This window comes from Euprymna scolopes, chromosome 13 (assembly GCF_053919585.1).
Source record: "Euprymna scolopes isolate OS-2025 chromosome 13, ASM5391958v1, whole genome shotgun sequence".
Lineage (NCBI taxonomy): Eukaryota > Metazoa > Mollusca > Cephalopoda > Sepiida > Sepiolidae > Euprymna > Euprymna scolopes.
Window position 1 is genome coordinate 66942125 of NC_136494.1, and position 23913 is coordinate 66966037.

The 23913-nt window shown below is 31.9% G+C and overlaps 1 protein-coding gene across 1 annotated transcript in view; it reads left to right on the forward strand.

Moving 5' to 3' along the window:
- The window catches only part of LOC145292057 (carbamoyl-phosphate synthase [ammonia], mitochondrial-like), a 165484-nt gene that overhangs the window by 128429 nt on the left and 13142 nt on the right, over nucleotides 1–23913 (forward strand). The window contains exons 27-32 of the mRNA XM_080138102.1: nucleotides 6751–6972; nucleotides 11206–11313; nucleotides 11989–12078; nucleotides 17036–17206; nucleotides 20625–20699; nucleotides 23102–23266. Of these exons, the coding sequence (XP_079994228.1) occupies nucleotides 6751–6972; nucleotides 11206–11313; nucleotides 11989–12078; nucleotides 17036–17206; nucleotides 20625–20699; nucleotides 23102–23266 (831 nt within the window). The remainder of the gene's footprint in view (nucleotides 1–6750; nucleotides 6973–11205; nucleotides 11314–11988; nucleotides 12079–17035; nucleotides 17207–20624; nucleotides 20700–23101; nucleotides 23267–23913) is intronic.

A 23913-nucleotide genomic window follows, 5' to 3' on the forward strand; every position in this document is an offset into this window, starting at 1 on the left:
TGCCGACAATAAAGTCAAAATGATACAATTACTCTTATTTATTTTGATGCTCCATTCAATTTATTTCCATATTTCAGACTAATGAAATCTCTTCCAATATTTAATTGTGCGGGGATTATTGAGGAGCTGTCCAGTTATCATGATACCATCTATCTTAGCATTACCTCCTCCTTTTATTTTGGAGATGGTGGTAGTATAATATCTGTTCTGTGATCATGATACTAACTTTTTGATGATTACTTTGATTTTTTTGGGTGGGTGGGTACAGTACTGTAGTATCTGTTCAATATTTGATACACTATCTTTTGTTCTCTCTCTCTCTCTCTCTCTCTATTCATTTAATCCTTTCATGCTTGATTATCGTTTTTGGGTCCCCTGACAAAAAGAAAGTACACCTGTAAATTCACCCTTGTCCGTTTGTCTGTCTGCACTTTCCTCAATAACTACGCCTTGGAATTTTTTGAAATTTTGCACAAACATTAAACATGATATGAGTAAAAAAAAAAAAAATAACTGAACGGATTTTCTAGGAAACTCTGGTTGCCCCCCCCTCCAAAGGAGTTCCTTTCGTGTTAAAATGGCTAAAATTGACACTTTTGTGCTTATTAAAAAAAGAATTGATGCCTTGGATTTTTATAAAACTTTTTGAAAAGTTGTAACTAACTGATTTCTATATAATGTTGTTTGTCTATACTTTGCGATAACTCTTTAGTATGCCCTGGTGGCTCTTTTACAACACTCCACTTTTGGGACTATTTTACCATATTTTCCAAAATTTTCTGTGTATGTCTATTTAGCAGTTTTGCATGCTGTTGAACTCAAATTTAAATATGTTAAGGCCTTGGAGACTTTTGAGGCTAAATGAGGGGGGGGGTACAAATGATGGAGTTAATCATTTCTTTTTTTGCATGGTGCAGAACTCAAGTTTACATATGTTAAGGCCTAAAACTGCACCGTTTATTCATTTTCACTAGGATTTGACATCTCCTGGGGACTTGTGGGCTAAATGGGGAGGGGGCAAATGCTGAACTTAGTCATTTTTTTATGCCTCGTTCACTGTGCACTCACGAGGGACCATGCATGCTTCACTTGTTTTTACAGAAATTCTACATACTTGTTCTTAAATCACATGTTTTCAAGTCAAGCTTACTTTGTTAATGACTAAATACTAGAGGCAAAACTATTTAATTACAAAATTAAATCAACTAGAATGCATTTCTTTGTAAATAAGTTAGACATTTTAATCTTTTGTTATGGAAATTTTACATACCCGCTCTAACTTGATCTTAGACCACATGCCTTCAAATTGAGCTAATTTCTAAAAAAAGCCTGTAATGAAACAAAATACCATAAAAAAAATCAAAAAAATCTGGCGGTTTATATAACCTTCATGCTTTTCTTTTAACGCTTAATTTAAAAAAAAAAAGAAAAAAGTCCTTTGAACGCTGTTATTAAAACTTAAATTCTTTTCTACAGTTTGCATTTTGGAGATGGAAGTGTTTTTTCGAGATAAGTGATTTCTATATTAATCATACGTTTTATTTTTAGATTCAAATATTAATAACTACATTTTATTTCAGTATTTAATTTATGTATTTCTGTTATTAAATGCTAGCTTTTTTCTCGTTCATAAATGTTTATTTATCTACCAATTTGATTGCAAAAATAGATTAGGTAATTGTATTCATTTTTAGTTTGTGAGAGGGGAATCTATCACCATACTTTCCCTTAAACATGTCCGTTGGACTTTAAGTATAATACTTAATAATTTTTTTTTTTTTTATGGAGAGTAGAAAATGCATTGTGGATGCATTATCGGCAACTCCCGTTACTCTTGCTTCTCCTTATTTGTCCCTCGGTCCTCATTTTTTAATGAGTGATTTTTCTGACAAAGGGAGAAGAAAAAGCTGTTTTCTAGGTTGGCAGTATTTTGCGCGAACAGTTGGCAGAGATGGTGAAAATTTTCTGTTTCTATGTCTATCCTTGTAGCTATGTCACTAGTAAGGATGCTGGAGGTAAACGTTTTATCTGGACTGACGTTATCTGCCTGATAATCAGGGACCCGTACCTTGGATTAACAACGAAGGAAGCTGTCCTATCAGCAGGTGCAAAGTACTGGGGCTGCTGTATTGCCATTTGGTGAATGGATTCTGGACCATGCAGTAGCTTCTGGTGGGGGCCTCTCGATGCCATATTAGTGGGTAATTGTTACGGCTTTACCTTATGTTCTACAAAAAAAAAAAAAATTCTTCGTTTTTTTTTTCTCTCTTAGTTTCCGCTCTCTGTCCTGCTCTAAGTAAATCTGACGACCTAGTCCACAAATTCCAAAATTCCATCATGACAAGTTTCAAGAAATAATACACGATTAAACCCGGTTCTCCAACTTCCAATGTAGACCCCTACTACTATGTCTCCTTCTCCAACATCAAGGGTCTACGTTCTAACCTTCCAGAGGTTGAAACCCAATTACAGGAGACTAAACCAGACCTTTTATTTTTAAGTGAAACTGGAATTGGACAGGCTATTTCCCTAGAAGAGTTCACAATTAAAGGTTACTCTAACTTCTAAATCTGACCCCCAAGATCGCCATGGGCATGGAATATGTGCCCATATTAAAGATGGCTTTCCATATGGTAAAGACATCTCCAGAGAAGATCCTAACTTACCCTATATGTGCTTCCAGGTTGCATTAGCTCACACTACTGCATTTATATTTACTCTCTATCGCCCCCACAACAGCGGAGTTACTATCTTTAAAAGCATATCTGAGAAAATTGACCAAGTCCTATCTGCTTATCCTTCAGCTAACATTCACGTATGTGGAGACTTCAATGTTCACAACGTTGAATGGTTGACCCACTGATGAGGGGAGGTTCTGTCATGATTTCTCCATTGCTTATGATCTCACTCAGATTATTCACAAACCCACCCGTGTGCCCGACAATGACGGCCAGTATGCGAGTCTACTAAACCTTTTTCTCACAACTTGCCCTGAACTATGTTCAGTTTCTGTTCTGTCTCCTCTTGGATCTTCCAACCACTCTGTTTTATCAATTAAGATAAAAATGAAATGTAATAAGTCCCCAGACGTACCTCTTCATCGTACAGTATATCGATACACTAAGTCTGACTGGGATAGCTTCCGTACATTTATATCTGATCTACCTCTGCGTTCCATGTTTAAAAAGGATGTGTCCTCTATAGTATCAGACCTGACGGAATGGTTAATTGTAGGTATAGATCGTTTCATACCCTCAAAAAAGTTCCAGCAAAAACCTTACAGCCAGCCATGGTTCTCTCCAGAACGTGCTGCTGCCATTGCGCACAGAAATCACTTTTTCCACTGCTTCCAATGTAATAGATGTATGGAAACTAAAGGCGCTTTCAGGATGGCCAGCAACCATTGTAAGAAAGTAATAAAGAATGCAATAGAGTTGTATGCTCAATCCGTTAAGTCTAAAGTAGCTGAGCAGCGGCTTGGTTTCCACCAGTTTTGGCAAATAGCAAACAGAATCCTGAACAGAAGCGTGTGCTCTATCCCAACTATCATCAATGGACCTGAGGTAATCTCGTCAGCATCAGACAAAGCCAAACTCTTTGCAGCTAATTCTATCCTTTGCGACCAAGGCTGTCAACCCCCAATATTTCCTTGTGTATCAGAAAACACGCTATGTGATGTACATATATCTGTACGTGAGTTTGCCAAGCTAATCAAAAACCTTGATTCCAGTAAAGCAACTGGCCCTGACGGTATTCCAATTATAGTACTCAAAAAACTTCAACCAGAACTAGCGCCCATACTTACAAAACTGTTTAAACGTTGTCTTAAGGAGAATAGCTTCCCATCACCCTGGAAAATCTCATCAGTATGCCCTGTATTTAAGAATTCAGGTGATCGCTCATCCCCCTCTCAGTACAGGCCAATAAGTCTCCTGTGCGTCATGAGTAAGTTGCTGAAATCTGTTAAATCCAGAAGTAATCAACCATCTCAACAAAAATAACCTTCTTAGTGACACTCAATATGGTTTCCGTTCTGCTAGATCTACAGCAGATGTGCTTACAGTTATATCTCATAGGATTAGCAAATCTCTCGACAGAGGCAACCTTTCTACGGCAATTGCTCTTGACATATCTAAGGCCTTTGATAGGGTATGACATAAAGGTTTACTTCACAAAATCTCTAGCTATGGTATAGCTGGAAATGTCTTCTCAATTATTAAATCATTTCTTTCTGATAGGTTCATAAGAGTAGTAGTTGATGGGCAAAAATCAGAAGCTCACAGTATTAATGCTGGTATCCCTCAGGAGTCTATCCTGGACCCAGCTCTTTTCCTGATCTACATTAATGATCTTCCAAATCACATCCTTACATCATTTGTAGACATTTCTGCTGATGACACTACCATCTATGGTAGCACATCTAAGACAGTAAACAACCAAGTTCTCTCTGATTCTCTCTCCTCTGATCTTGAGCATGTGGTACAATGGAGAAAGGAGTGGCTGGTTACTTTTAATGCATCTAAAACCAAGCTTCTCCCCATCTGGCATCAATTGAAATGAATGGCTCTCGTCTTCAGGAGGCCTCAAGACCTCAAGTTTTGACAAGCTTCTGGGCTTGACAATTACTCCTGATCTTAAATGGAACACGTACATCAAATCTGTTTTCAGGGCCGCTGGAAAAATGGTGGGATCTTTCTATCGATCCAGTAGATATCTCACTGTTGATGCAATTCTCTGTCTATATAAGAGTCAGGTACGTCCAAGGATGGAATACTGTTGCCACATCCGGGCAGGAGCTGCTAGAAAGAACTTGTCCTGCCTTGATAGAGTTCAAAATAGACTTTGTAGCCTCATAGAAGATTCCTTTTCTCTTCCCTGCAACCTCTATCTCACAGAAGAGATGTTGCGAGCTTGTCTCTGATGTATCGTTATTTTCATGGAAAGTGTTCGACTGAGCTTCAGTCTATGGCCCCCCCCCTCGCCAAACTTTCACAAGAAACACTCATCTAGCTGAAAACACTATCAATAATTCCCCCCACTCTTTATCTGTGCCTAAACCTAAACGTAGACTCCATGAACAAAGCTTCTTTCTTAGAACTGCATGCCTGTGGAATTGTCTTCCGTTTTCCTGCTTTCCGGCTGACTACAATATGGTTGTCTTCAAGTCTTACGTAAATAAGTTTTTGATGAGCTGTTCCATATAAGTTAACAAATTTACCGAATTTTCATTACTAATGATTACTATATTTTCCAATTTCTACTGTACACTCTTTAACCCTTATCCTTGAGTGGCCTCTTGGCCTCCATAATGTGGCGATGCCTGTGTAAAAAAAAAAAAAAGAAGTACATGCACAAATAAAAAGTAGTAGACTGACAGACAGGCTCGAACCTGTAATGTGAAAAAGGAAAAGAAAAAAGAGCCAACTGCTTAGCACTTGCACAAACGACGTCGGTGGCATTCAAAATAAGGTTAGTCATTGTAAGGCGTATGGAGGCAAAACCTATTTCTTGTTATCGCTGCCTCTCACAAAAGCAAATATTTTTTGGGTTAAATGAAAATTTATGAGAATTTATAACCACTTTTCTATGTGTTGTAAAATGGTATGTACAAGAGCTAATGTCACTTTCCTCTTGTCGAGAGGTCAAAACTTTGTGCTATTTTACAAGCTCTTTCTCCAGTCCTAATTGCTCAGCAGGTTAACTTCAAGTCCAATGTTAACAAATTCCTAATGAACCGCCCCCTTAATTAAACACTTCATCAAATCTCCACACTAACGTAATGTACTTGCAATAACCCTTATCCCTGAATGGCTTCCGGGCCTTGATAAGTGGTGATCACTGTGTAAAAATAAAAAACAAAACTATTTCTATATTCCACTCTGTACAGTCTTGTCTTTTCACTTTCAAATTTTCTTGCAATTTGAGACATCTTCTGCAAGTAGTTTATCCAGCAGGATGAGTGCTCAACATGATCATACCATAACTAATCCATCCTTATAGAAACCTCTGTGCAGGGCAAATATAGTGCTCAAGGGAAGAGAGTTTCACAAGCATGCAGTTCTAAGAAAGAAGCTTTGTTCCTGGAATCTACATTTAGGTTTAGGCACAGATAAAGAATGGGTGAAATTATTGATAGTGGTTTTAGCTAGACGAGTGTTTCTTGTGAAAGTTTGGCAACAATGGGCCATAGATTAGATCTCAGATGAGCCATGAAAATAACGGTAAAGCAGAGACAGGCTTGCAACGTCTCTTCTGTGAGAAAGAGGTTGCAGGGAAAAGAAAAGGCTATGAAGTCTATTTTGGACTCTGTCAAGGCAGGATACGATCTTTCTAGCAGCTCCTGCCCAGATGTGGTAACAGCACTCCATCCTGGGACATACCTTGCTCTTATGTAGGTAGAAAATTGCATCAGCAGTGAGATATCTACTGGATTGATAGAAGAATCTCACCATTTTTTTCGGTGAACTTGGCAACAGATTTGATATTCATGTTCCGTTTCAGATCAAGAGTAAAGGTTAAGCCAAGAAGCTTGTCAAAACATGGAGCCTCCCCAAGACAAAATTCTCTAACCTAATGTATTAAATTTGATCTTTTATTCATAAGTAGTCTCTTACATATTTTTATGGCTGTGAAATATAATACCATGCTGTGGTTGTTTTTGGGATTTTTGCACCGAAAGATGTTAATGCTTCAGCAAAAAAATAAATTATTTTTCTTTTTTCTTGAATCTTATACTTTCCAATTTTTCAGAATGAAGCCCTGGACTTTGCTGCTAGTGTTGGTTACCCCTGTCTTCTTCGTCCCTCCTACATTCTCAGTGGTTCAGCCATGAATGTGGCTTATGACCCAGATCAGCTGCAGACTTACTTAGAACAGGCTACCCAAGTTTCTGAAAAATATCCTGTTGTCATCACCAAATTTATTGAAGGTGCCAAGGAGCTGGAGATGGATGCAGTGGCAGACAAAGGCTATGTAAGTGACTTTTTCATGTGAACATATTCATATCACTGAATCATATGTATTTTATGTGTGGCTGTGTGGAAAAATGAAAAAAGCAAACTAAAATTATATATTCATCAACGTTTCCTCTTTATTTCAAGATTCCCTCAAGATTTGAAGAAATAAAATATAAAGTACAATATTTGAAAATATTTGGTGCATTAAAATTCAAAATATGTAATGTGTTTATGATATGGAATGAGTGATTTCTGTATTTTTTTTCTCTTTTGCAAATGACGGTCATTAGAATGAAAAAAAAAATGATACGATTTTTACGTGAAAAGAATTTTTTTTTCTTTTTCAAACGAACCATGATCGTTGAATTGAAAAATTATATGATATGTTTATGAAATGGAATAAATGTTTATTTTTTATCGTTATTAATTAGTAGGTATGTGCAAATTGATCCCTCCCTTTACTTAAGAATTCATCAAAAATCAGGAAATTAACCAATTTAAATTAAATTTTCAGTATTTATCAAATAATGATCACGGAATATAATAAACCCTTTATTTTTATTTGAATCTTAGTGAAAATGTATTATTTTGTTTAAAGAAAAACACCTTTACTAAAATTATGGTTTTTAGTAGTAAAAAAAAAAAAGAAAAAAAAGATGAATGAATTTATTTTTGCTTTTTGTAATGAAAATAAAGGATTGTAAATTGTAACAATAAAAAAAAAAAAAGAAAATTATATGGACTTAAAGTTTTTTTTTTTTTTTGTGATATTCCTAAAAAATGAATTTGTTTTTCCAACATAACATAAAGAAAATTTTTTTGAACTACCAATATTATCATTGAATTAAGCATTGTTTATTTAATATTTTCACAAAAAAATTATAATTGAAAAAAATATTTCTATTTTTATTTATTTTTTTTTTTTAGACCACATGTTTCGCATGATTTTTATATGTAAGATTCGAATAATTTCCTTGCTAGAATGAATGCGAAACTTTCGGTATAACAATTTTTATATAATCTTGAAAAATAAAATTCTTTTAAAAATTTAAAACAGGAACATAGAAAAATAATTAAATTAAAAAAATGGTAAAAATTATACAAACGTTCACGATATGAATGTATGGATGCACGGCTGGCGGGGGGAGAAAACCAACACTCCTGATGTCATTTTCAGACAGCCTTTTGACTTTGACATTTTGAGCTTCCGTAGCATCAAAATTTGGATGACTTTTCGTTTGTTGTGATTCTTCAAAGACAGAATCACTCACTTTTGTGGGTTAAGCTATTTTTTTGTACAAACAAGGTGTTTTTTTTAATTTAATTCAATATCTTAGGACTTTACTTTACTAATTATCTTTGAAATAAACCTAGAAAGCAAATATTTATCTTTGAAAGAACTTTTACAAGGAATTTATTTTTAACTTCAAAATTTAGCTGAATTTGTCAGCTTCCGAATATTCCAGTGAAAACATTTTTCATTATAACTTTTTTTTTTTTCATGTGTACAAATAAGTAGTAAAAGGTTACAAAAAAATTATGATAAACCGGCTCTCAAAACTATGTAACTATTTTTTTTTTTTTTTTTTTTTTTTTTTGACAATTTTGCTCGTACCTATTAATTAGTGTCTGGACAATTAACCGGAATCAGAATTTGGAAAAATCGAAACATTTTGTAAAATTGGAATAAAAAAAATGTGTACCTATTTTCCGATGGCAAAAACGATTTCGTTAATTATTTTTTCATTTGACTTAAAACCACATTTTCCACTTCTGGTAGTAACAATAAATATTTATTGATTTAAATTTCCTGTAAAGCTAAAATCTATAGATCATCATTTTACATTTGATAAAATATCTGCATAGCTAACATGTGTTTTTACCGTCATCAGAGAAAATAAGAATTTTATAGTTAAATATTAAGAGATTTATAAAGAATCGAAATCCGTATTTGTATAAAAATTGGGAATTTAGTATGGAATTGGTAGTTGTATTGGAATCAGGGTAAAAATATTGGACTCGTCCCATAATTAAAATAATACAATGTTTTGTCCAGAATGTGGTGTAAAATAGCTAACTGGGATCCAAGTTAAAGTTCTTACCCGTTAGTATAAGTTTATTAATCAGCAGACTTTTGGAATAAAGATGAGACGTTGATGAATATATAAATGATTTTGATTTTTCCTTTTTTCTTTTTCATCACATTGGAATATTATTTATATAATTTTCATATATATATATATATATATATAAAATGTATGTCTTTATTGATACAGGTTTTGCATCTTATAAAAATCACAAATGAAAGAAACAACAAACCTCGTTTCTAAAACAAAACCTACTTTTTATGATCGATCATGAAAATCGAAAGTACTATGGTGATGGCTGAAATAATAACTCAGTCAACTATGGTACCTTAATGAAATTTTTTATGGTACCTTTATGAATTTTTTTTTGTGGTACCTTTATGAATTTTTTTTGTGGTACCTTTATGAATTTTTTTTTGTGGTACCTTTATGAATTTTTTTTTGTGGTACCTTTATGAATTTTTTTTTGTGGTACCTTTATGAATTTTTTTTTGTGGTACCTTTATGAATTTTTTTTTGTGGTACCTTAATGAAATTTTACTATCCTATGACAAAGACAATTGAGATTTGTTTGCAAAAAAGAACAAAAATGTTCAACAGACTTTACTAACCCTGATTTTTTTTTATGGGAGTATCTAAAATAAAATGTTTACTTTATGAAGTATATATTCTTTCCCCATTATGGAGTATGTATTGTAGGCAACAGGGTGAGTAACGTTGGCAAATTATATAATTTTCCTGTAAACTTGACCATTTAGACAAGTACCATCAAAACCATACCATGTCCTAGAAAGAAAGAAAAAAGTCAGACTAATGTTATATCTATTGCTTATAATCTGTCCTGAAACAGGTATTTTTTAGTGTGTGTGTGTGTGTGTGTGTATATATATATATATATATATATATATATATATATATATATATATATATATACTAGCATGGGTGCCCAGTGTTGCCCAGGTATTTGGAGGTGTATGTTGAGCCAAAAAAAAAAGAAAAAAAAAAGCGGTCAATTTTTTAAACTTTGACCCCTTAATATTTATTGTTTTGGGCTCTAATCAAGTTATTACGTTAGATCCATGTCCAAGGAACCTATGCATAAAATTTCAAGTGTTTAGATCCAAAATTGTCGGAGGAGTTTGGTAGAGTTCTCAAAGGTCAAATCGTTGAACTTTGACCTCTTAACAGCCAAATTTCTGGCCGAAACCCGATCACATCGATTTTCCCAAATCTCAGTAAATCAATATCAAATTTCGAGTCTGTAGACTAAAAATTGACAGTTATTGCGTAGAGAAATGTACACAAACACAGACACACACGCACACACAGACAGACAGACATGTTCACTTTTATAGATATATAGATAGATATACATAAGAGAAAGAAAATTAATACAGTAAGTTGAACTTTGTAATCAAAAGTTATTTTTCGGCTGAACACTCAAAAAAACAAAATCCTTATTCCATAGAGTTTCAAAGAATGCTATTCTTGCTATTCTTCTCATCAGAGGACATAAAGAAATCAGCAAATTATATTTGTAGCAATGTTAGAATTTGCTAGTTATGGCATTAAGTGAAACCACAATTTATTGTAATCATAAATTGGCAAGAAAAACAGGTGAAAAATGTTGGATATGTAAAAAAAACAAAATATAAAAACAAACCGTGCATAATATTTCAGCTTGCATGAAAATTTTCTCAAGGTAATCCAAAAGGCGAAAATAGTTCCTTAGAGAGAATGGAGTCCAAAATTAAGTTCGGTGTAATGATGCATATAGTCCGGTTGGAAACTTTTCAAAGTAACTGAAATAATGGAAATTGTAAAGCTCAACTTAGTTTTAATTTTCTTTCTCTTATAATAAGCTCTACTCTCTATTGCATATTGAGCTTTTTTATTCGGTTGGGATTAAATTATCTATATATAAACAATGGTGTTTATATTAGTTTGAAGTTTACCATTGCATATATCAGGTAAACATTACATCCTTTTGATTTCATTACTTATATATATATATAATCTTATGAGAATTGAAATTATATCTCTTAATTACTGTACTTCTAACAAATTATAGGAAAGATAAAATACATGAAAAATCATCAGTTTATGTATGTCCAGTATTTCTAATGTTTTTGTTAATCGGTTTGTGATGTTTTCTATTTAAGGTTGTCTGTCATGCGATCTGTGAACATGTGGAGAATGCTGGTGTCCACAGTGGAGATGCCACCCTAATCTTACCCACCCAAACAATTTCTGAAGAAGCCTTAAAAAAGGTTAGTTCTTTTCATTTTTTTTTTCTGGTCCTAGCAGATCAGGCTGTCTGAAGATATCGGATTTCTGACTTAAAATGCACCAAACATTTCTATCGGTTTTGTTTTTTCCTTTCTCTTTGCAAAACTCAATCATGCTCTACAAAAAAAAATTGTTTCTAAATAGAAAAAATATTAAACCAAACCCCACAAACGAATATTTGAAGATATAAAGGACTTGAAACATAAACACTTTACCAAAATTAGTAGATTCAATATTAAATAACACAAAAAGGTTGATATACCGTAAAAGAAAACAATGAAACCAAATGGCATGAATAAATATTGAAGATATAAAGACCTTGAAGCGTAACAACTTTTTCCAAAATTACTTTGATTCAACATTAAATAATCCCAAAATAGTTGATATGTCATTAAACAAAACAACCAACCAAATTAATTCTACTTTTGATTTCTCTTGCATTAATCAGGTGGTATTATTGTCTAAGAATTTATGATTATTGCTATTATCATTTTCTTGTTTCGGAGCGGTTGGTTCATGGCAGTCACTATTACTATATTATATGACTATTTACTTTGTCATTCTTTGGTGATATTGTTTTTTAAAATATTTGATAATATTGTTGTCATCGTTTACCAAATTTCTGTTTGACAGTTTTTATTTTTGTTTATTTGTAGATTCGTCTGTCAACAGCCAAGATTGCCCAGAAATTCCAAATAACTGGCCCGTTTAATATTCAATACATTGTGGCAGACAATTCCGTCAAGGTAAGAGAACTCTCATCTCGTCCTCCTGTGTGTTTGTGCGATAACGATTATGTAAGAGTTATAACAAAGATGAATGAATGAGCGGGTTTGAAATCGGACGGTAGTGTTGTGATGAGATGTGTCAGTTATTGGTTTATCATCTTCTAACAGTTGTGGACACAGACTGGCATGAAATTCCATTGGTCGCACAAGGTGAAGTAATGGGGGATTATGAATGAAAGATCTTTATTAAAACAAATTTTTAGCAAGAGTTTAAATTAGGACATGAGAAGTTAGTTGAAATAGTGCCCCCCTCCTCCTCCTCCTCCTCAATGTCGCTCAGGGTTGAAGGGGGAGGGATTCTTGTTGGTTCTTGTGCAATACATGTACTGCCATTGTGGAAATATGACACAAAGCCAGAACAGATTCAGTAAAGGACCCCCCGAAAACAAATGCATCTATGATTATCTAGTGCATTATCATGTGAGTCACATAAATTACTGACTATAGATAAATGGGTAAAAACATATTAACACTGTTGGCTCTGTAAAATTGCAGCAGTGGACAAAATGAAATCTGGCTTCCATTGTCTGGCAGTAGTAGTTATTTTTGGTGCTAATGGTTACTGGCGATTAGTGTTGTTTTAAAGCAGTTACTTGCCTTTATAACTTTCACTATCGGTCACTGGTGGTCATGACCAATATTGGCCTACATTTGACTGCTTTAAAATAAAATTGGCTGTCGTTTGATTAAATTTAAAAAAATTAGTACTTACATTTGTTTTTTGTTTCAAAATCTTTGTTAAAACGCTTATGTTTCTTTGATAGATATGAACATTTTTCCTATATTAAATGTTTGATACTTACGAATAAGTATCAAATTTATGTAATCAGTTTTTTTTTATGTTTTGATGTAATGTTTTTAGAAAAAATTGAAATGAATTTTGAAGCATTTAAACTGGCAAATATAAAGTCATACTTCTGAAAACTTTTTTCTTTAATCTATTTTGTGTTCTTCAAACATCACATGAAATTGTTAAGGAAGGTGAAGAAGCCAGAAGTTGAAAGCCTGCTGAAATGCGGCAAACCTGGCTTTTTGCTTCATGTTTTGGGTGTGGGCCAAATTTTTTTTTTTTTTTTTTTTTTTACACGGTGGTCACCACTTATCAAGGCCCGGAAGCCACTCAGGGATAAGGGTTATTGCAAGTACAGTATGTTAGTGTGGAGATTTAATGAAGTGTTTACTTAAGAGGGCGGTTCATTAGGAATTTGTTAACGTTGGACTTAAAGACATCCAAGTTGTAGTCAGGTGGGAAGCAAGCAGACGGAACAGAGTTTCACAAGCGTGCAGTTCTAAGAAAGAAGCTTTGTTCATGGAATCTACGTTTTGATTTAGGCACAGATAAAGAGTGGGGGAAATTTTTCACAGTGGATTCAGCTAGACGGGTGTTTTTCGTGAAATGGGCCATAATATTATATGCAAGCATAATTAAATCACTTAAGTTAGTGATGGTTATTAAAAAGACAAATAAGAATGCGAAGAAAAAATAAAAAGCTGCTTGTTGGTGAATGCTGAAGAAACTGGCTGCCAGCCAGTTAAAAACAACCTCTTTATTATACTTACCTGCATTAAAGGAGGACTAAATTTGCCCAGTGTGGACAGTGATGTATTCTTTGAAAACCAACAGTTAAAAACAAAACAAATTATTAGATCTGTGTTTATTGTTTGCAGTTAGCAATCTGAAAGTATGCTATGTGCAGTAAGTGGAGGTTTCTAGGTTTTTTTTTTGTCGAACTGAGTAAGGAGAGAACCCACATTGAATGAAATCGATAGATAATAAATGGAAAACATTCATTAGGTATCGGCAAGTAGTGTGGCCATTTTGGATTAATGTATAGCCCCAGTGTTTTTTTTCTTATACTGTCTTTTTGTAAACATGAATAATTATCTATTTTATTATACATGGAGATGAAAAATATTGTATATATAAATGTAACTTCTCGATTTATGTGGGTATATTTTCAAAAAGTTAAAAATTTAATTTTTAGTTTTATTTTTTATCAGTCTTTTGAATCATGTTGGTTTTCAAACTTTGTAAAACTTACATTGACAAAAACAACACTTATTTTAGTTTTTGTAAGTTTTTTTTAGTCTAGTCTACTATCAAAATTGCTTAAAAAGTTTTTTTTTGGTGGGAGGCTGTATAATACTGTGGTTTTTATTTATATATATATATATATATATATATATATATATATATATATATATATATATATAAACAAATTTATATTAATAAAAAATATATCTTGCTCCTCTTTTAATAACCTCCTTAAATTCATGAGTTATTACTCGTGACAACCTATAACTTGGCATATATATATATTTATATTAAAACAGTGGATATAAGTCATTTTTACCTGTTTTTAATCTTTTTGTGAAGTTTCATTCCATTTTATGATTGTATAAATTAATTTAGAAAGCTGTGGTTTTAAAATGTTGAAATCGAAATATATTTTAACCATCTGTTGCACAGTTTTTTTTTCTCCCTTTTTAAACCAGTCCAGTGTATCTAATTTTTTTTTATTATCGAGTTGAAAGTTTTTAATGACGAAAAGATGGGTTACAATACACAAATTGAAAGGAAAAGTTATTTATTGGCCCCTCCAAGGAGGGTGGACCTATACATTCACCCTTGTCTGTTTGTCCGTTCATCTGTCCACATTTTTCTCAATAACTACGCCTTGGAACTTTTTGAAATTTTGCACAAACATTTAACATGATATGAGTAAAAAAAGTAACAGAACGGATTTTCTGGGAAGACTTTTGGGTTAAAATGGCTAAAATTAACACTTTTGTGCTTATTTTAAAAATTGATGCCTTGGATTTTTGTAAAACTTTTTGAAAAGTTGTAGCTGACTGATATCTATATAATTTTGTTTGTCTATACTTTGCAAGAACTCTTGGGTGTGCCTCAGAGGTTCTTTTAGGGCTAATAAAAGCACTCCATTTTTTTTAATTTAAAAAAATTTTTTTTTTTTACTATTTTACCATATTTTCTGTGTATATCTATTAAGCAGTTTTGCATGGTGTTGAACTCATATTTAAATGTGTTAAGGCCTTGGGGACTTTGGAGCCAAATGAGGGTGGGAGAGGGGAGTAGATGATGGACTTAGTCATTTCTTTTTTTTTTTGTATGGTGCCGAACTCAAATTTAAATATGTTAAGGCCTTTGAAACTTTTGGGGCTAAATGAGGGGGCGGGGGTGATGGACTTTTTTATGCCTCGTTCACTGTTCATTCACGGGGGACCATGCATGCTTCACTTGTTTTTAATAAAATTTGAAATATTGACTCTAATAAATTGGACACTGGTTACACATGATATATTTTAGAAATCAAGACACTATACAATCAAGAAAAAATTTATATAAGAAGCAAAAAGGTTCACACTTAGTTATATACATTCTTGACAGTAAGTTTTATTATTGCAAAATTCGTTTATATATGTTTATACATCATCGAACAAATTGAAATTTAGCTAATTTCACAATTTTTAAGAGAGTTCCAACAACACGTTAATATAGATAAAGTTTATCTTTTCTTCAGAGTAATTATTAATGGGGCAGGTTATTTTAATATTCCATAATTATTAATGGGGCAGGTTATTTTAATATTCCATAATTATTAATGGGGCAGGTTATTTTAATATTCCATAATTATTAATGGGGCAGGTTATTTTAATATTCCATAATTATTAATGAGGCAGGTTATTTTAATATTCCATAATTATTAATGGGGCAGGTTATTTTAATATTCCATAATTATTAATGGGGCAGGTTATTTTAATATTCCATAATTATTAATGGGCCAGGTTATTTTAATATTCCATAATTATTAATGGGCCAGGTTATTTTAATATTCCATAATTATTAATGAGGCAGGTTATTTTAATATTCCATAATTATTAATGGGGCAAGTTATTTTAATATTCCATAATTATTAATGGGGTAGGTTATTTTAATATTCCATAATTATTAATGGGGCAGGTTATTTTAATATTCCATAATTATTAATGGGCCAGGTTATTTTAATATTCCATAATTATTAATGGGGCAGGTTATTTTAATATTCCATAATTATTAATGGGCCAGGTTATTTTAATATTCCATAATTATTAATGGGGCAGGTTATTTTAATATTCCATAATTATTAATGGGGCAGGTTATTTTAATATTCCATAATTATTAATGGGGCAGATTATTTTAATATTCCATAATTATTAATGGGGCAGGTTATTTTAATATTCCATAATTATTAATGGGGCAGGTTATTTTAATATTCCATAATTATTAATGGGGCAGATTATTTTAATATTCCATAATTATTAATGGGGCAGGTTATTTTAATATTCCATAAGCAAGCCCCAAATGAAAGATTGTTTCCGCAATCTGCCCCACTATATGATGTAAGCAGTATTATATTATATATTATTTTATCGACCCAAGACATTGATGTTATTTTTTTCTATTCCTTTTGCAAAACTCAATCATGTCTTGCAAAGTAAAACAAAACAACAACAACAACAACAAAAAAATCAACTGTTTTCCCATGCAAACAACTAAACCAAATACCACAAATGAATATTTGAAGATATAAAGAACTTAAACATAAATTTTGTTTTTTCAAAATGACCAGATTCTGCATTAAATAACCTGAAAGGAGTTGACATGCTATAAAATAAAACCATCAAACAAGCATCGAAATTATTTGATGTCCTATTTATAGGATAGTGGAATTTAATGAGTAAAAATAAAATTGTGTAATTTCATTTAATAAGTGTATTTTTTAAAATGAATTAAGATGTAATTAGCATACATCTTTTAAGCTTGTTAGGAAAAAAACAAACAAACTTTATTAATGACAACTTTTTTATTTCCCAAATTACCTTTATCTGAATTGTATTTCTTTTTCCATTCAAGGTGATCGAGTTGAATTTGCGAGCTTCGCGTTCGTGTCCATTTGTCTCGAAGACTATTGGTACCGATTTTATTGCAACCTCCACAAAAGTGATGTGTGGCCTGCCTGTCGACATTGACCAATTACCTACATTAGATACGCCACACAATCCAAAAACCTATGTTGGTATTAAGGTAAGTTATCTTGACCAACTTTATTCTGTTCATGAAAAAAAAATCTGTTCAATTTGATCAGATTGTGTTGCTTTTTTAGTCTCTACTTTTGTAGAATTATTTAATACTAGTTAGACTGCTATATTTTCACAGCATTCGCTGCTTGAAGTACTTGAAACATTTATTTAACATAATATTTTATTCATAAATTTGTTGTAAACATGAAACAAAATGGTTGTTTTGTATTTGGTTAACAAAGGGGAGGTAACTCTAATAAAGATTGTAGAAAATTACAGAAAAAAACATTGTACACCTTTAAAATTTCCGCGATGGAAAGGAGATAATCCCATGTCAATCTTTATTAGAGTTGCTTCCCCTTACAAACTAACTCAACGAATAGGAAAATATCTACAGAGCCAGTAACTTTTCTTTTTTTCTTTTTCAAATAACGGCCGAAGGTTAAGCAGACTGAAACGTTGCACAAATAACACTAAAGATGAGAACAGTAGTCGAATTAATATAAGTAATATAAAGAATCAACCCTCATTTAAAAAAAATCAGAACTTTAACGAAACAAAATCTCTCCTTTTTTTTTCAGACAGTTAACTATTAAGATTTTAGTAACTTTGATCCAAGTTTATTTAGCTTTTAAACATGACTATAAAGAAATGAAATGAAAGAAGAAATCAATTTGCTTTTTCTTTTACTTGAAATTTGGAAACGACTATAATCAAAGGCTTCCTTTCTGTTAGTTACTATACCAAAGTGTAGTGGATGGCCCCAGTCAATTCTTAGGATTACTCTACTTGCCTTTGATCCTACCTTTAGCAAAGGGGCATCAAGTAACATTTTGGTATGACTCTACTAACGATTGAAGTCGGTCTCTCCATCGTTAGTGAACACATATCTTTATGCCAAATAGTCCAATTATTTATTGGTGAAATAAAACAATAGTGCGAAACAGAACTATTTTTGGCATTCCAGCATATATATCGAGACATTTTATTCTTGCATTATTTCCGCTGATTTCTAGACAGTGATAGCTGATTTGGCGTCCCGGACAAAACATCTTCCAACAGATATTTTAACTGAAGGAATTTATCACATTCTTAGTCGAATTATTAGAAATATTTGCAATATTAGTATTTGCATTATTATAAGAAGTTTGGCATAAGAATATTTTTCTGTAAAAAAATGTTTATGTACTTGTAAGAATGTTTCCCATAAGAAATAAAGTTAAGTTACAAGAAATAAATATCACACGATTATGAAATGACTTTTGGCAACTACTTTATTTAATGAAACAATGTTTTATAAAATAATAATAATAATAATAATTACTTAAAACTTCAATAATTTATGGCATTCCAGCATATATCTTGAGACTTTCTTAAAAGTACATAAACATATTTTTTTACAGAAAAATATCATTCTTATGTCAAGCTTCTTATAATAATATAAATACAAATGCCACAAATATTACTGCAAATTCGTCTAAGAATGTGATAAATTCCTTCAGTTAAAATATCTGTTGGGAGATGTTTTGTTGGAGATGCCAAATCAGCTATCACTGTTTAGAAAACAGGGGAAATAATGCAAGAATAAAATGTCTCTAGATATATGCCGGATTGCCCTATTTTTTTCATATTAAAATTCAAAACAATCATTGAATTAAAAAACAAACAATGACAATGACTAATTTTTTTTTTTTCAAAATTAATATGCAAATCAGTTAACCTTGTGACTGCTATTGCATATCCATAAGTAGTATATAAACAAAAATGGTGCATCTATTGTGTACAGTTGTATTAACTTGAAACACTGCATTTTGATTTTGTCATTAGTGCAAGTGTAAAATTGTGCGGATGCATTCTTTAACTTCCGCCAAATATTCTATTATCTTCTTGCTGATAGCAAACAACCGAATGTCTAGTGTTGACATGTAAGTGGCTCAGTGGGTAGTGACGTGTCTCGGTGATGGTTGTTGTAAAGATATTGCAACTTCTTTTCCTTGTATCAATAATAGAATAGAACAAAAATAAAAAATGCCAACATATTTTCTCAAGTTCTTTGTTTGTTCTTTTAGAACATTGTTAGGTAGACATCTCACCCCACAGAAAGGTGAACAAAAATAAAACTTAAAAAAAAATGTCCAAACCCAGTTAGGTCACCTACCTCCATCCAAAAACTGTTATCTTCTTTGCCATATTTCACTTCGTATCTGTAGTGCTATTCTTTAACCTGTAATGCAATTTTTCACTCCTTTGCTTAATTGAACCCAATGCGAGAAATACTGTTTTAACATTTTAAGATTTAACGGTTAGAAAAACCAGACGAGTGTTAAAATGGTTTTTAATAAATATTGCTATTTATTAAAGATAAAATTGAAATTTTCTCTTTCTTTCAAATTTTTGAGTAGTATAATATTCGTCTTCAGGAAATTGGACAGTTCTTTTTTTTTTATTATATGCTATGGTGGTAAGTCCTAGCATGATTGAAATGTTTGGAGTTAAGAGTGATGTTTATCTGTCCCATTACAGATTTTTTTCATCTGTGGAATGTGTGTGCAATAAAAAAGAATTTACTGTTTGAAAAGTGTGGCAACAATGTAAGATTTAACAATGTAAGATTTAACAATGTAAGATTTAACAATGTCAGATTTAACAATGTCAGATTTAACAATGTCAGATTTAACAATGTCAGATTTAACAATGTCAGATTTAACAATGTCAGATTCAACAATGTCAGATTCAACAATGTAAGATTTAAGCATAAAAGAAAAAACAAAAGAACGAACCGTCTCATTTCCTGAATGTAGATATTTTACTATTCAAAAATTTAAAAGAAAAAAAAAAATTCCAATTTTATTTTTAATAAATAGCTATATTTATTGAAAACAATTTTATGCTCCTCTGATCTTTCTAACTGTTAAATCTTAAAATGTTATTGAGTGTTTCAAGCAGTAATTTTTTAAATTTTTTTATATAACCTGCATTCATTGTTACAACTCCAAGTACTGATTGGTGTTCAATTCTGCTTACTTTCAATGATCTGATGGAAACTGATATGTTAAGATACATGGGGTTTCTTACCAATCCCACGTTATAATTTAAGGAGAGCAGAAAGTGAATCTTGGGTTTACTTTCAACCTCATAGTTCTTGCTTCCTTTATTTTCATCTTTAGTCCTCACATTCCATGAGCGATGTTTCTGACAAAGAGGGAAGAATTGCTGTTTTTTAGGCCAGAATCTATTCCATCTAACACTTGGCATTGGCAAAGTTTGACCTTGAAGTGGTATATATATATATTTAAGATCCTTACATCAAGTATCTTGTCTGGCGTGATTTCCATACAAAGCAAAGCAAAAAAAAAACAAAACGAACGACTTGATAAATATGTTGTATATCATTATTATTTTCTTCTTTCCAATACTTTTAGGCACCTATGTTCTCTTGGCCCAGACTTAGAGATGCTGACCCCTTGCTGAGATGTGAAATGGCATCAACTGGGGAGGTGAGTTCTTTTTTTTTTTTTTTTTTTTTTTTTTAATTATTTGCAATGGGAGAAGTATCTTTGATCTGACTGTTTCCAAATAGCTTGTTTTTTTTATTCCCAGACTTTCTTCAATTGTCTGTTCTTTGAATTAGATGTGAACCGAGTAATTGTTCTCAAATCAATATGTTGATCTTGTTATGGTGCCCATATGTGATATAGTTGAGAAACCAGGTAAAATATAGGAGAATAATTCTTCAATGAAATTCCTGTTTTCTTTTGCATTCTTTCTAGAGAATGTTCTATTCAAACGAGCAATGTACTTTTTGTGGTCTTCACCCAACGTCAGCTATTCCATCTTTCCCTAAAAATGGAAGTTTATTGAGAATACAAATTCTTGAGTGATTCTTGTAATGGAAAAATGATTTTAAAGAAAGATGACCAAAGAAATGAGTATTGTAGAGAAAATATCAAATTGAGAATATTAGATGTAGTTTTCCTAAGCAAAAATTGACAGCATCAATCCAGTCAGAAACTTTTCCAGGTAAATGATAGCATAATTCAATCATCAGAGCATATCAAGATGAAAAGCTATGACTGAAAAATTCAAAGAGATTCAGTATATTTTATTCAGTAATTGTGGTACCTGATTGATTTGTTTTTATCACCTCTGGTTATAAATTTAATCATTTTAATCATACCCTGATATTATGCCAAAAATATTGCAACAGGATGAGATGCTACAATTTCTCAGAATGCATCGGATAACCTTATACAAGAGTACAAATTCTGGAATTTAACCAACTGAACTCGTGCTCGAAAAAAAGATTAATACCTAGTAAAATGAAAAAAAATTATTTTTAATATAATACCAATACAAAAAACATAATATCTATAAAATCCTGAAATAATATGATACTGATACAAAAATACAATACTGATAAAATACTAAAATAATATAATACCAAAAGGATTGAACTACACTTTTACTTCCCACAGAAGAAATGTTTCAAGACGACCACTACTCTATCGCTATTTTCATGGCAAGTGCTCATATGAGCTTCAATTTAAGGTCCCCCCTATGCCAAACTTTCACAAAAAACACTAGACTAGCTAGAACCACTATCAACAATTGCCCTACTCTCTATCTCCGCCTAAATCTGTTTAGATTTAAGTGGAGATTGGGAGTGGGGTAAATACAGATTCCATGAACAAAAAATGAGGGAAAATACAGATTCCATGAACAAAGCTTCTTTCCTAGAACTGCCCACCTGTAGAACACTGTTCTGTTGGCCTGCTTCTTGGACGACTACAATATGGTAGCCTCCAAGTCGAATGCAAACAAGTTCTACCCAATTTACACCATTACCGATTACTACACTACTACGTTACATTCATTATACCCTTATTCTCAAGTGGCCTTTGTGCCTTGGTAAGTAGTGTAAAAAAAAAACCCCAAAAAACCTATGAAATACTCTATCAAAAGTAAGAGAAAAGCACCTTCAATATTGGACATTAATTAAAAACCAACACAAGTATAATTCCTAGAGGAAGTAAAATTTCTAAAACAGAAGCTATTGTAAAATGATAACATCTCTCTGAAAAACATAATATACTTGTTAGTTACTAGGAAATTACCATTAAAATCAACATGGTGCTTTCTACATCCATCTGTATGAATTTACTATTAAAATGATATTCCATTTGAAATACAGTAGAACCTCGAGATACAGTAGCTTTAGGATACATTTTTTTTTTTTTTTTTTTTACACAACGTGGAATACAATATTTTCCCGGCCCTTGATTACAATAGTTGCTCTGCCTTATGGTGTTATTTATGTTATTTGATTATATACATGTGTATTATATACCGTATTTTGTTACTAATTTTTAATGCTGTATCTCAGGGTTTTACTGTAATAAATGTCTGTCAGGATCAATTCTACTTGGAAAAAGTAACTTTCATTTTTTATATGTATTTATTTAAAATTTTACTTTTATTTGATTGGACAACAAACTTTGATTTGGAAACAATTCATTTTATAATGTGTAAAGTCAGAATTGTTTTTACCCTTGCAACATCAAATTAATCATCAATTAACATCCGATCTGATGATCCCATTTTTTTTTTTTTAATGTGTGAAAGGTAATGGCATGCATATAGACATAAGATGCCTTAGTATATTATATTTTTGTATAGATGTTGTATAATGTGGAAGTGAGAATATATATGGTTTATTTCCTAACCTTGTGTTTCAGTATTCTTTTATTTCCTAAGTTTCAGTATTCTATTAAATGTTGGTCTATGATACAATGTAACATATTTGTGTATTATAATTTAATTTTCTATTAAATTTTTACAGGAGTGTTCAGTATTTTTTTTCTTCTGCAATAGCTACTTATTTTACTATTTCCTATTTAAGGTTGCCTGTTTTGGATCTACGAAATACACGGCTTTTTTGAAAGCCATGATGTCATCTGGCTTCAAAATACCCCAAAAAGGTGGCAAGGTGATGATTGGTGTTCAACATTCCTTCCATTCTAACTTTCTTCCGATTGCCAAAAAACTCTCTGATCTTGGATACAAGGTGAGATTTTTTTTTTTTTACTTGCATTCACTCTAGACGAGGCAAATTATCACTGAAACTTATAATTATAACTTACAGTGTCTCTGTAGCATGAGTCCTAAGTAGAGAGTTGAGCAGCGAGATATCTAACACATTTATCTCAACCATTATGGATTGACAACATATCCGTTTAAACACCAGGTTTAAAAGAAAAGGAAAAAAATGAAAAGATAGTATTGATCAGATAGAACCATATGCACAAGTTTTCTTAGTTTTTAGCCTATAATCAAAGTATAGTATCTGTTCTATCTTCAGTTAGAGGAAGGAAATCCTTTTTGATTAGGGATATTTTTATTTTTGTAGCAACCAGAGGGCTCTTTTTGAGGAGCTAGATATTCCCCATAGAGGAAAAACAAACAAAAAAAACGACCATGTATCAAACTTGTCTGAAGGTAAATAAATATTTACAGTCATGCTAATAAGGTTTAGAGAACAATTTTATATAATACTAAAGCAGCATCTTTTCCAGGATGAGTATTTTGTTAGTTTCATATATTAATAAAGTCTGTCAAATTTTAAGTCACACATAAATAGCATTTAAACTGCCAAACTAAATTTTACTTCCAACTAGTGAATTTTCATTTATTGGAAATATCATAATGTACTAC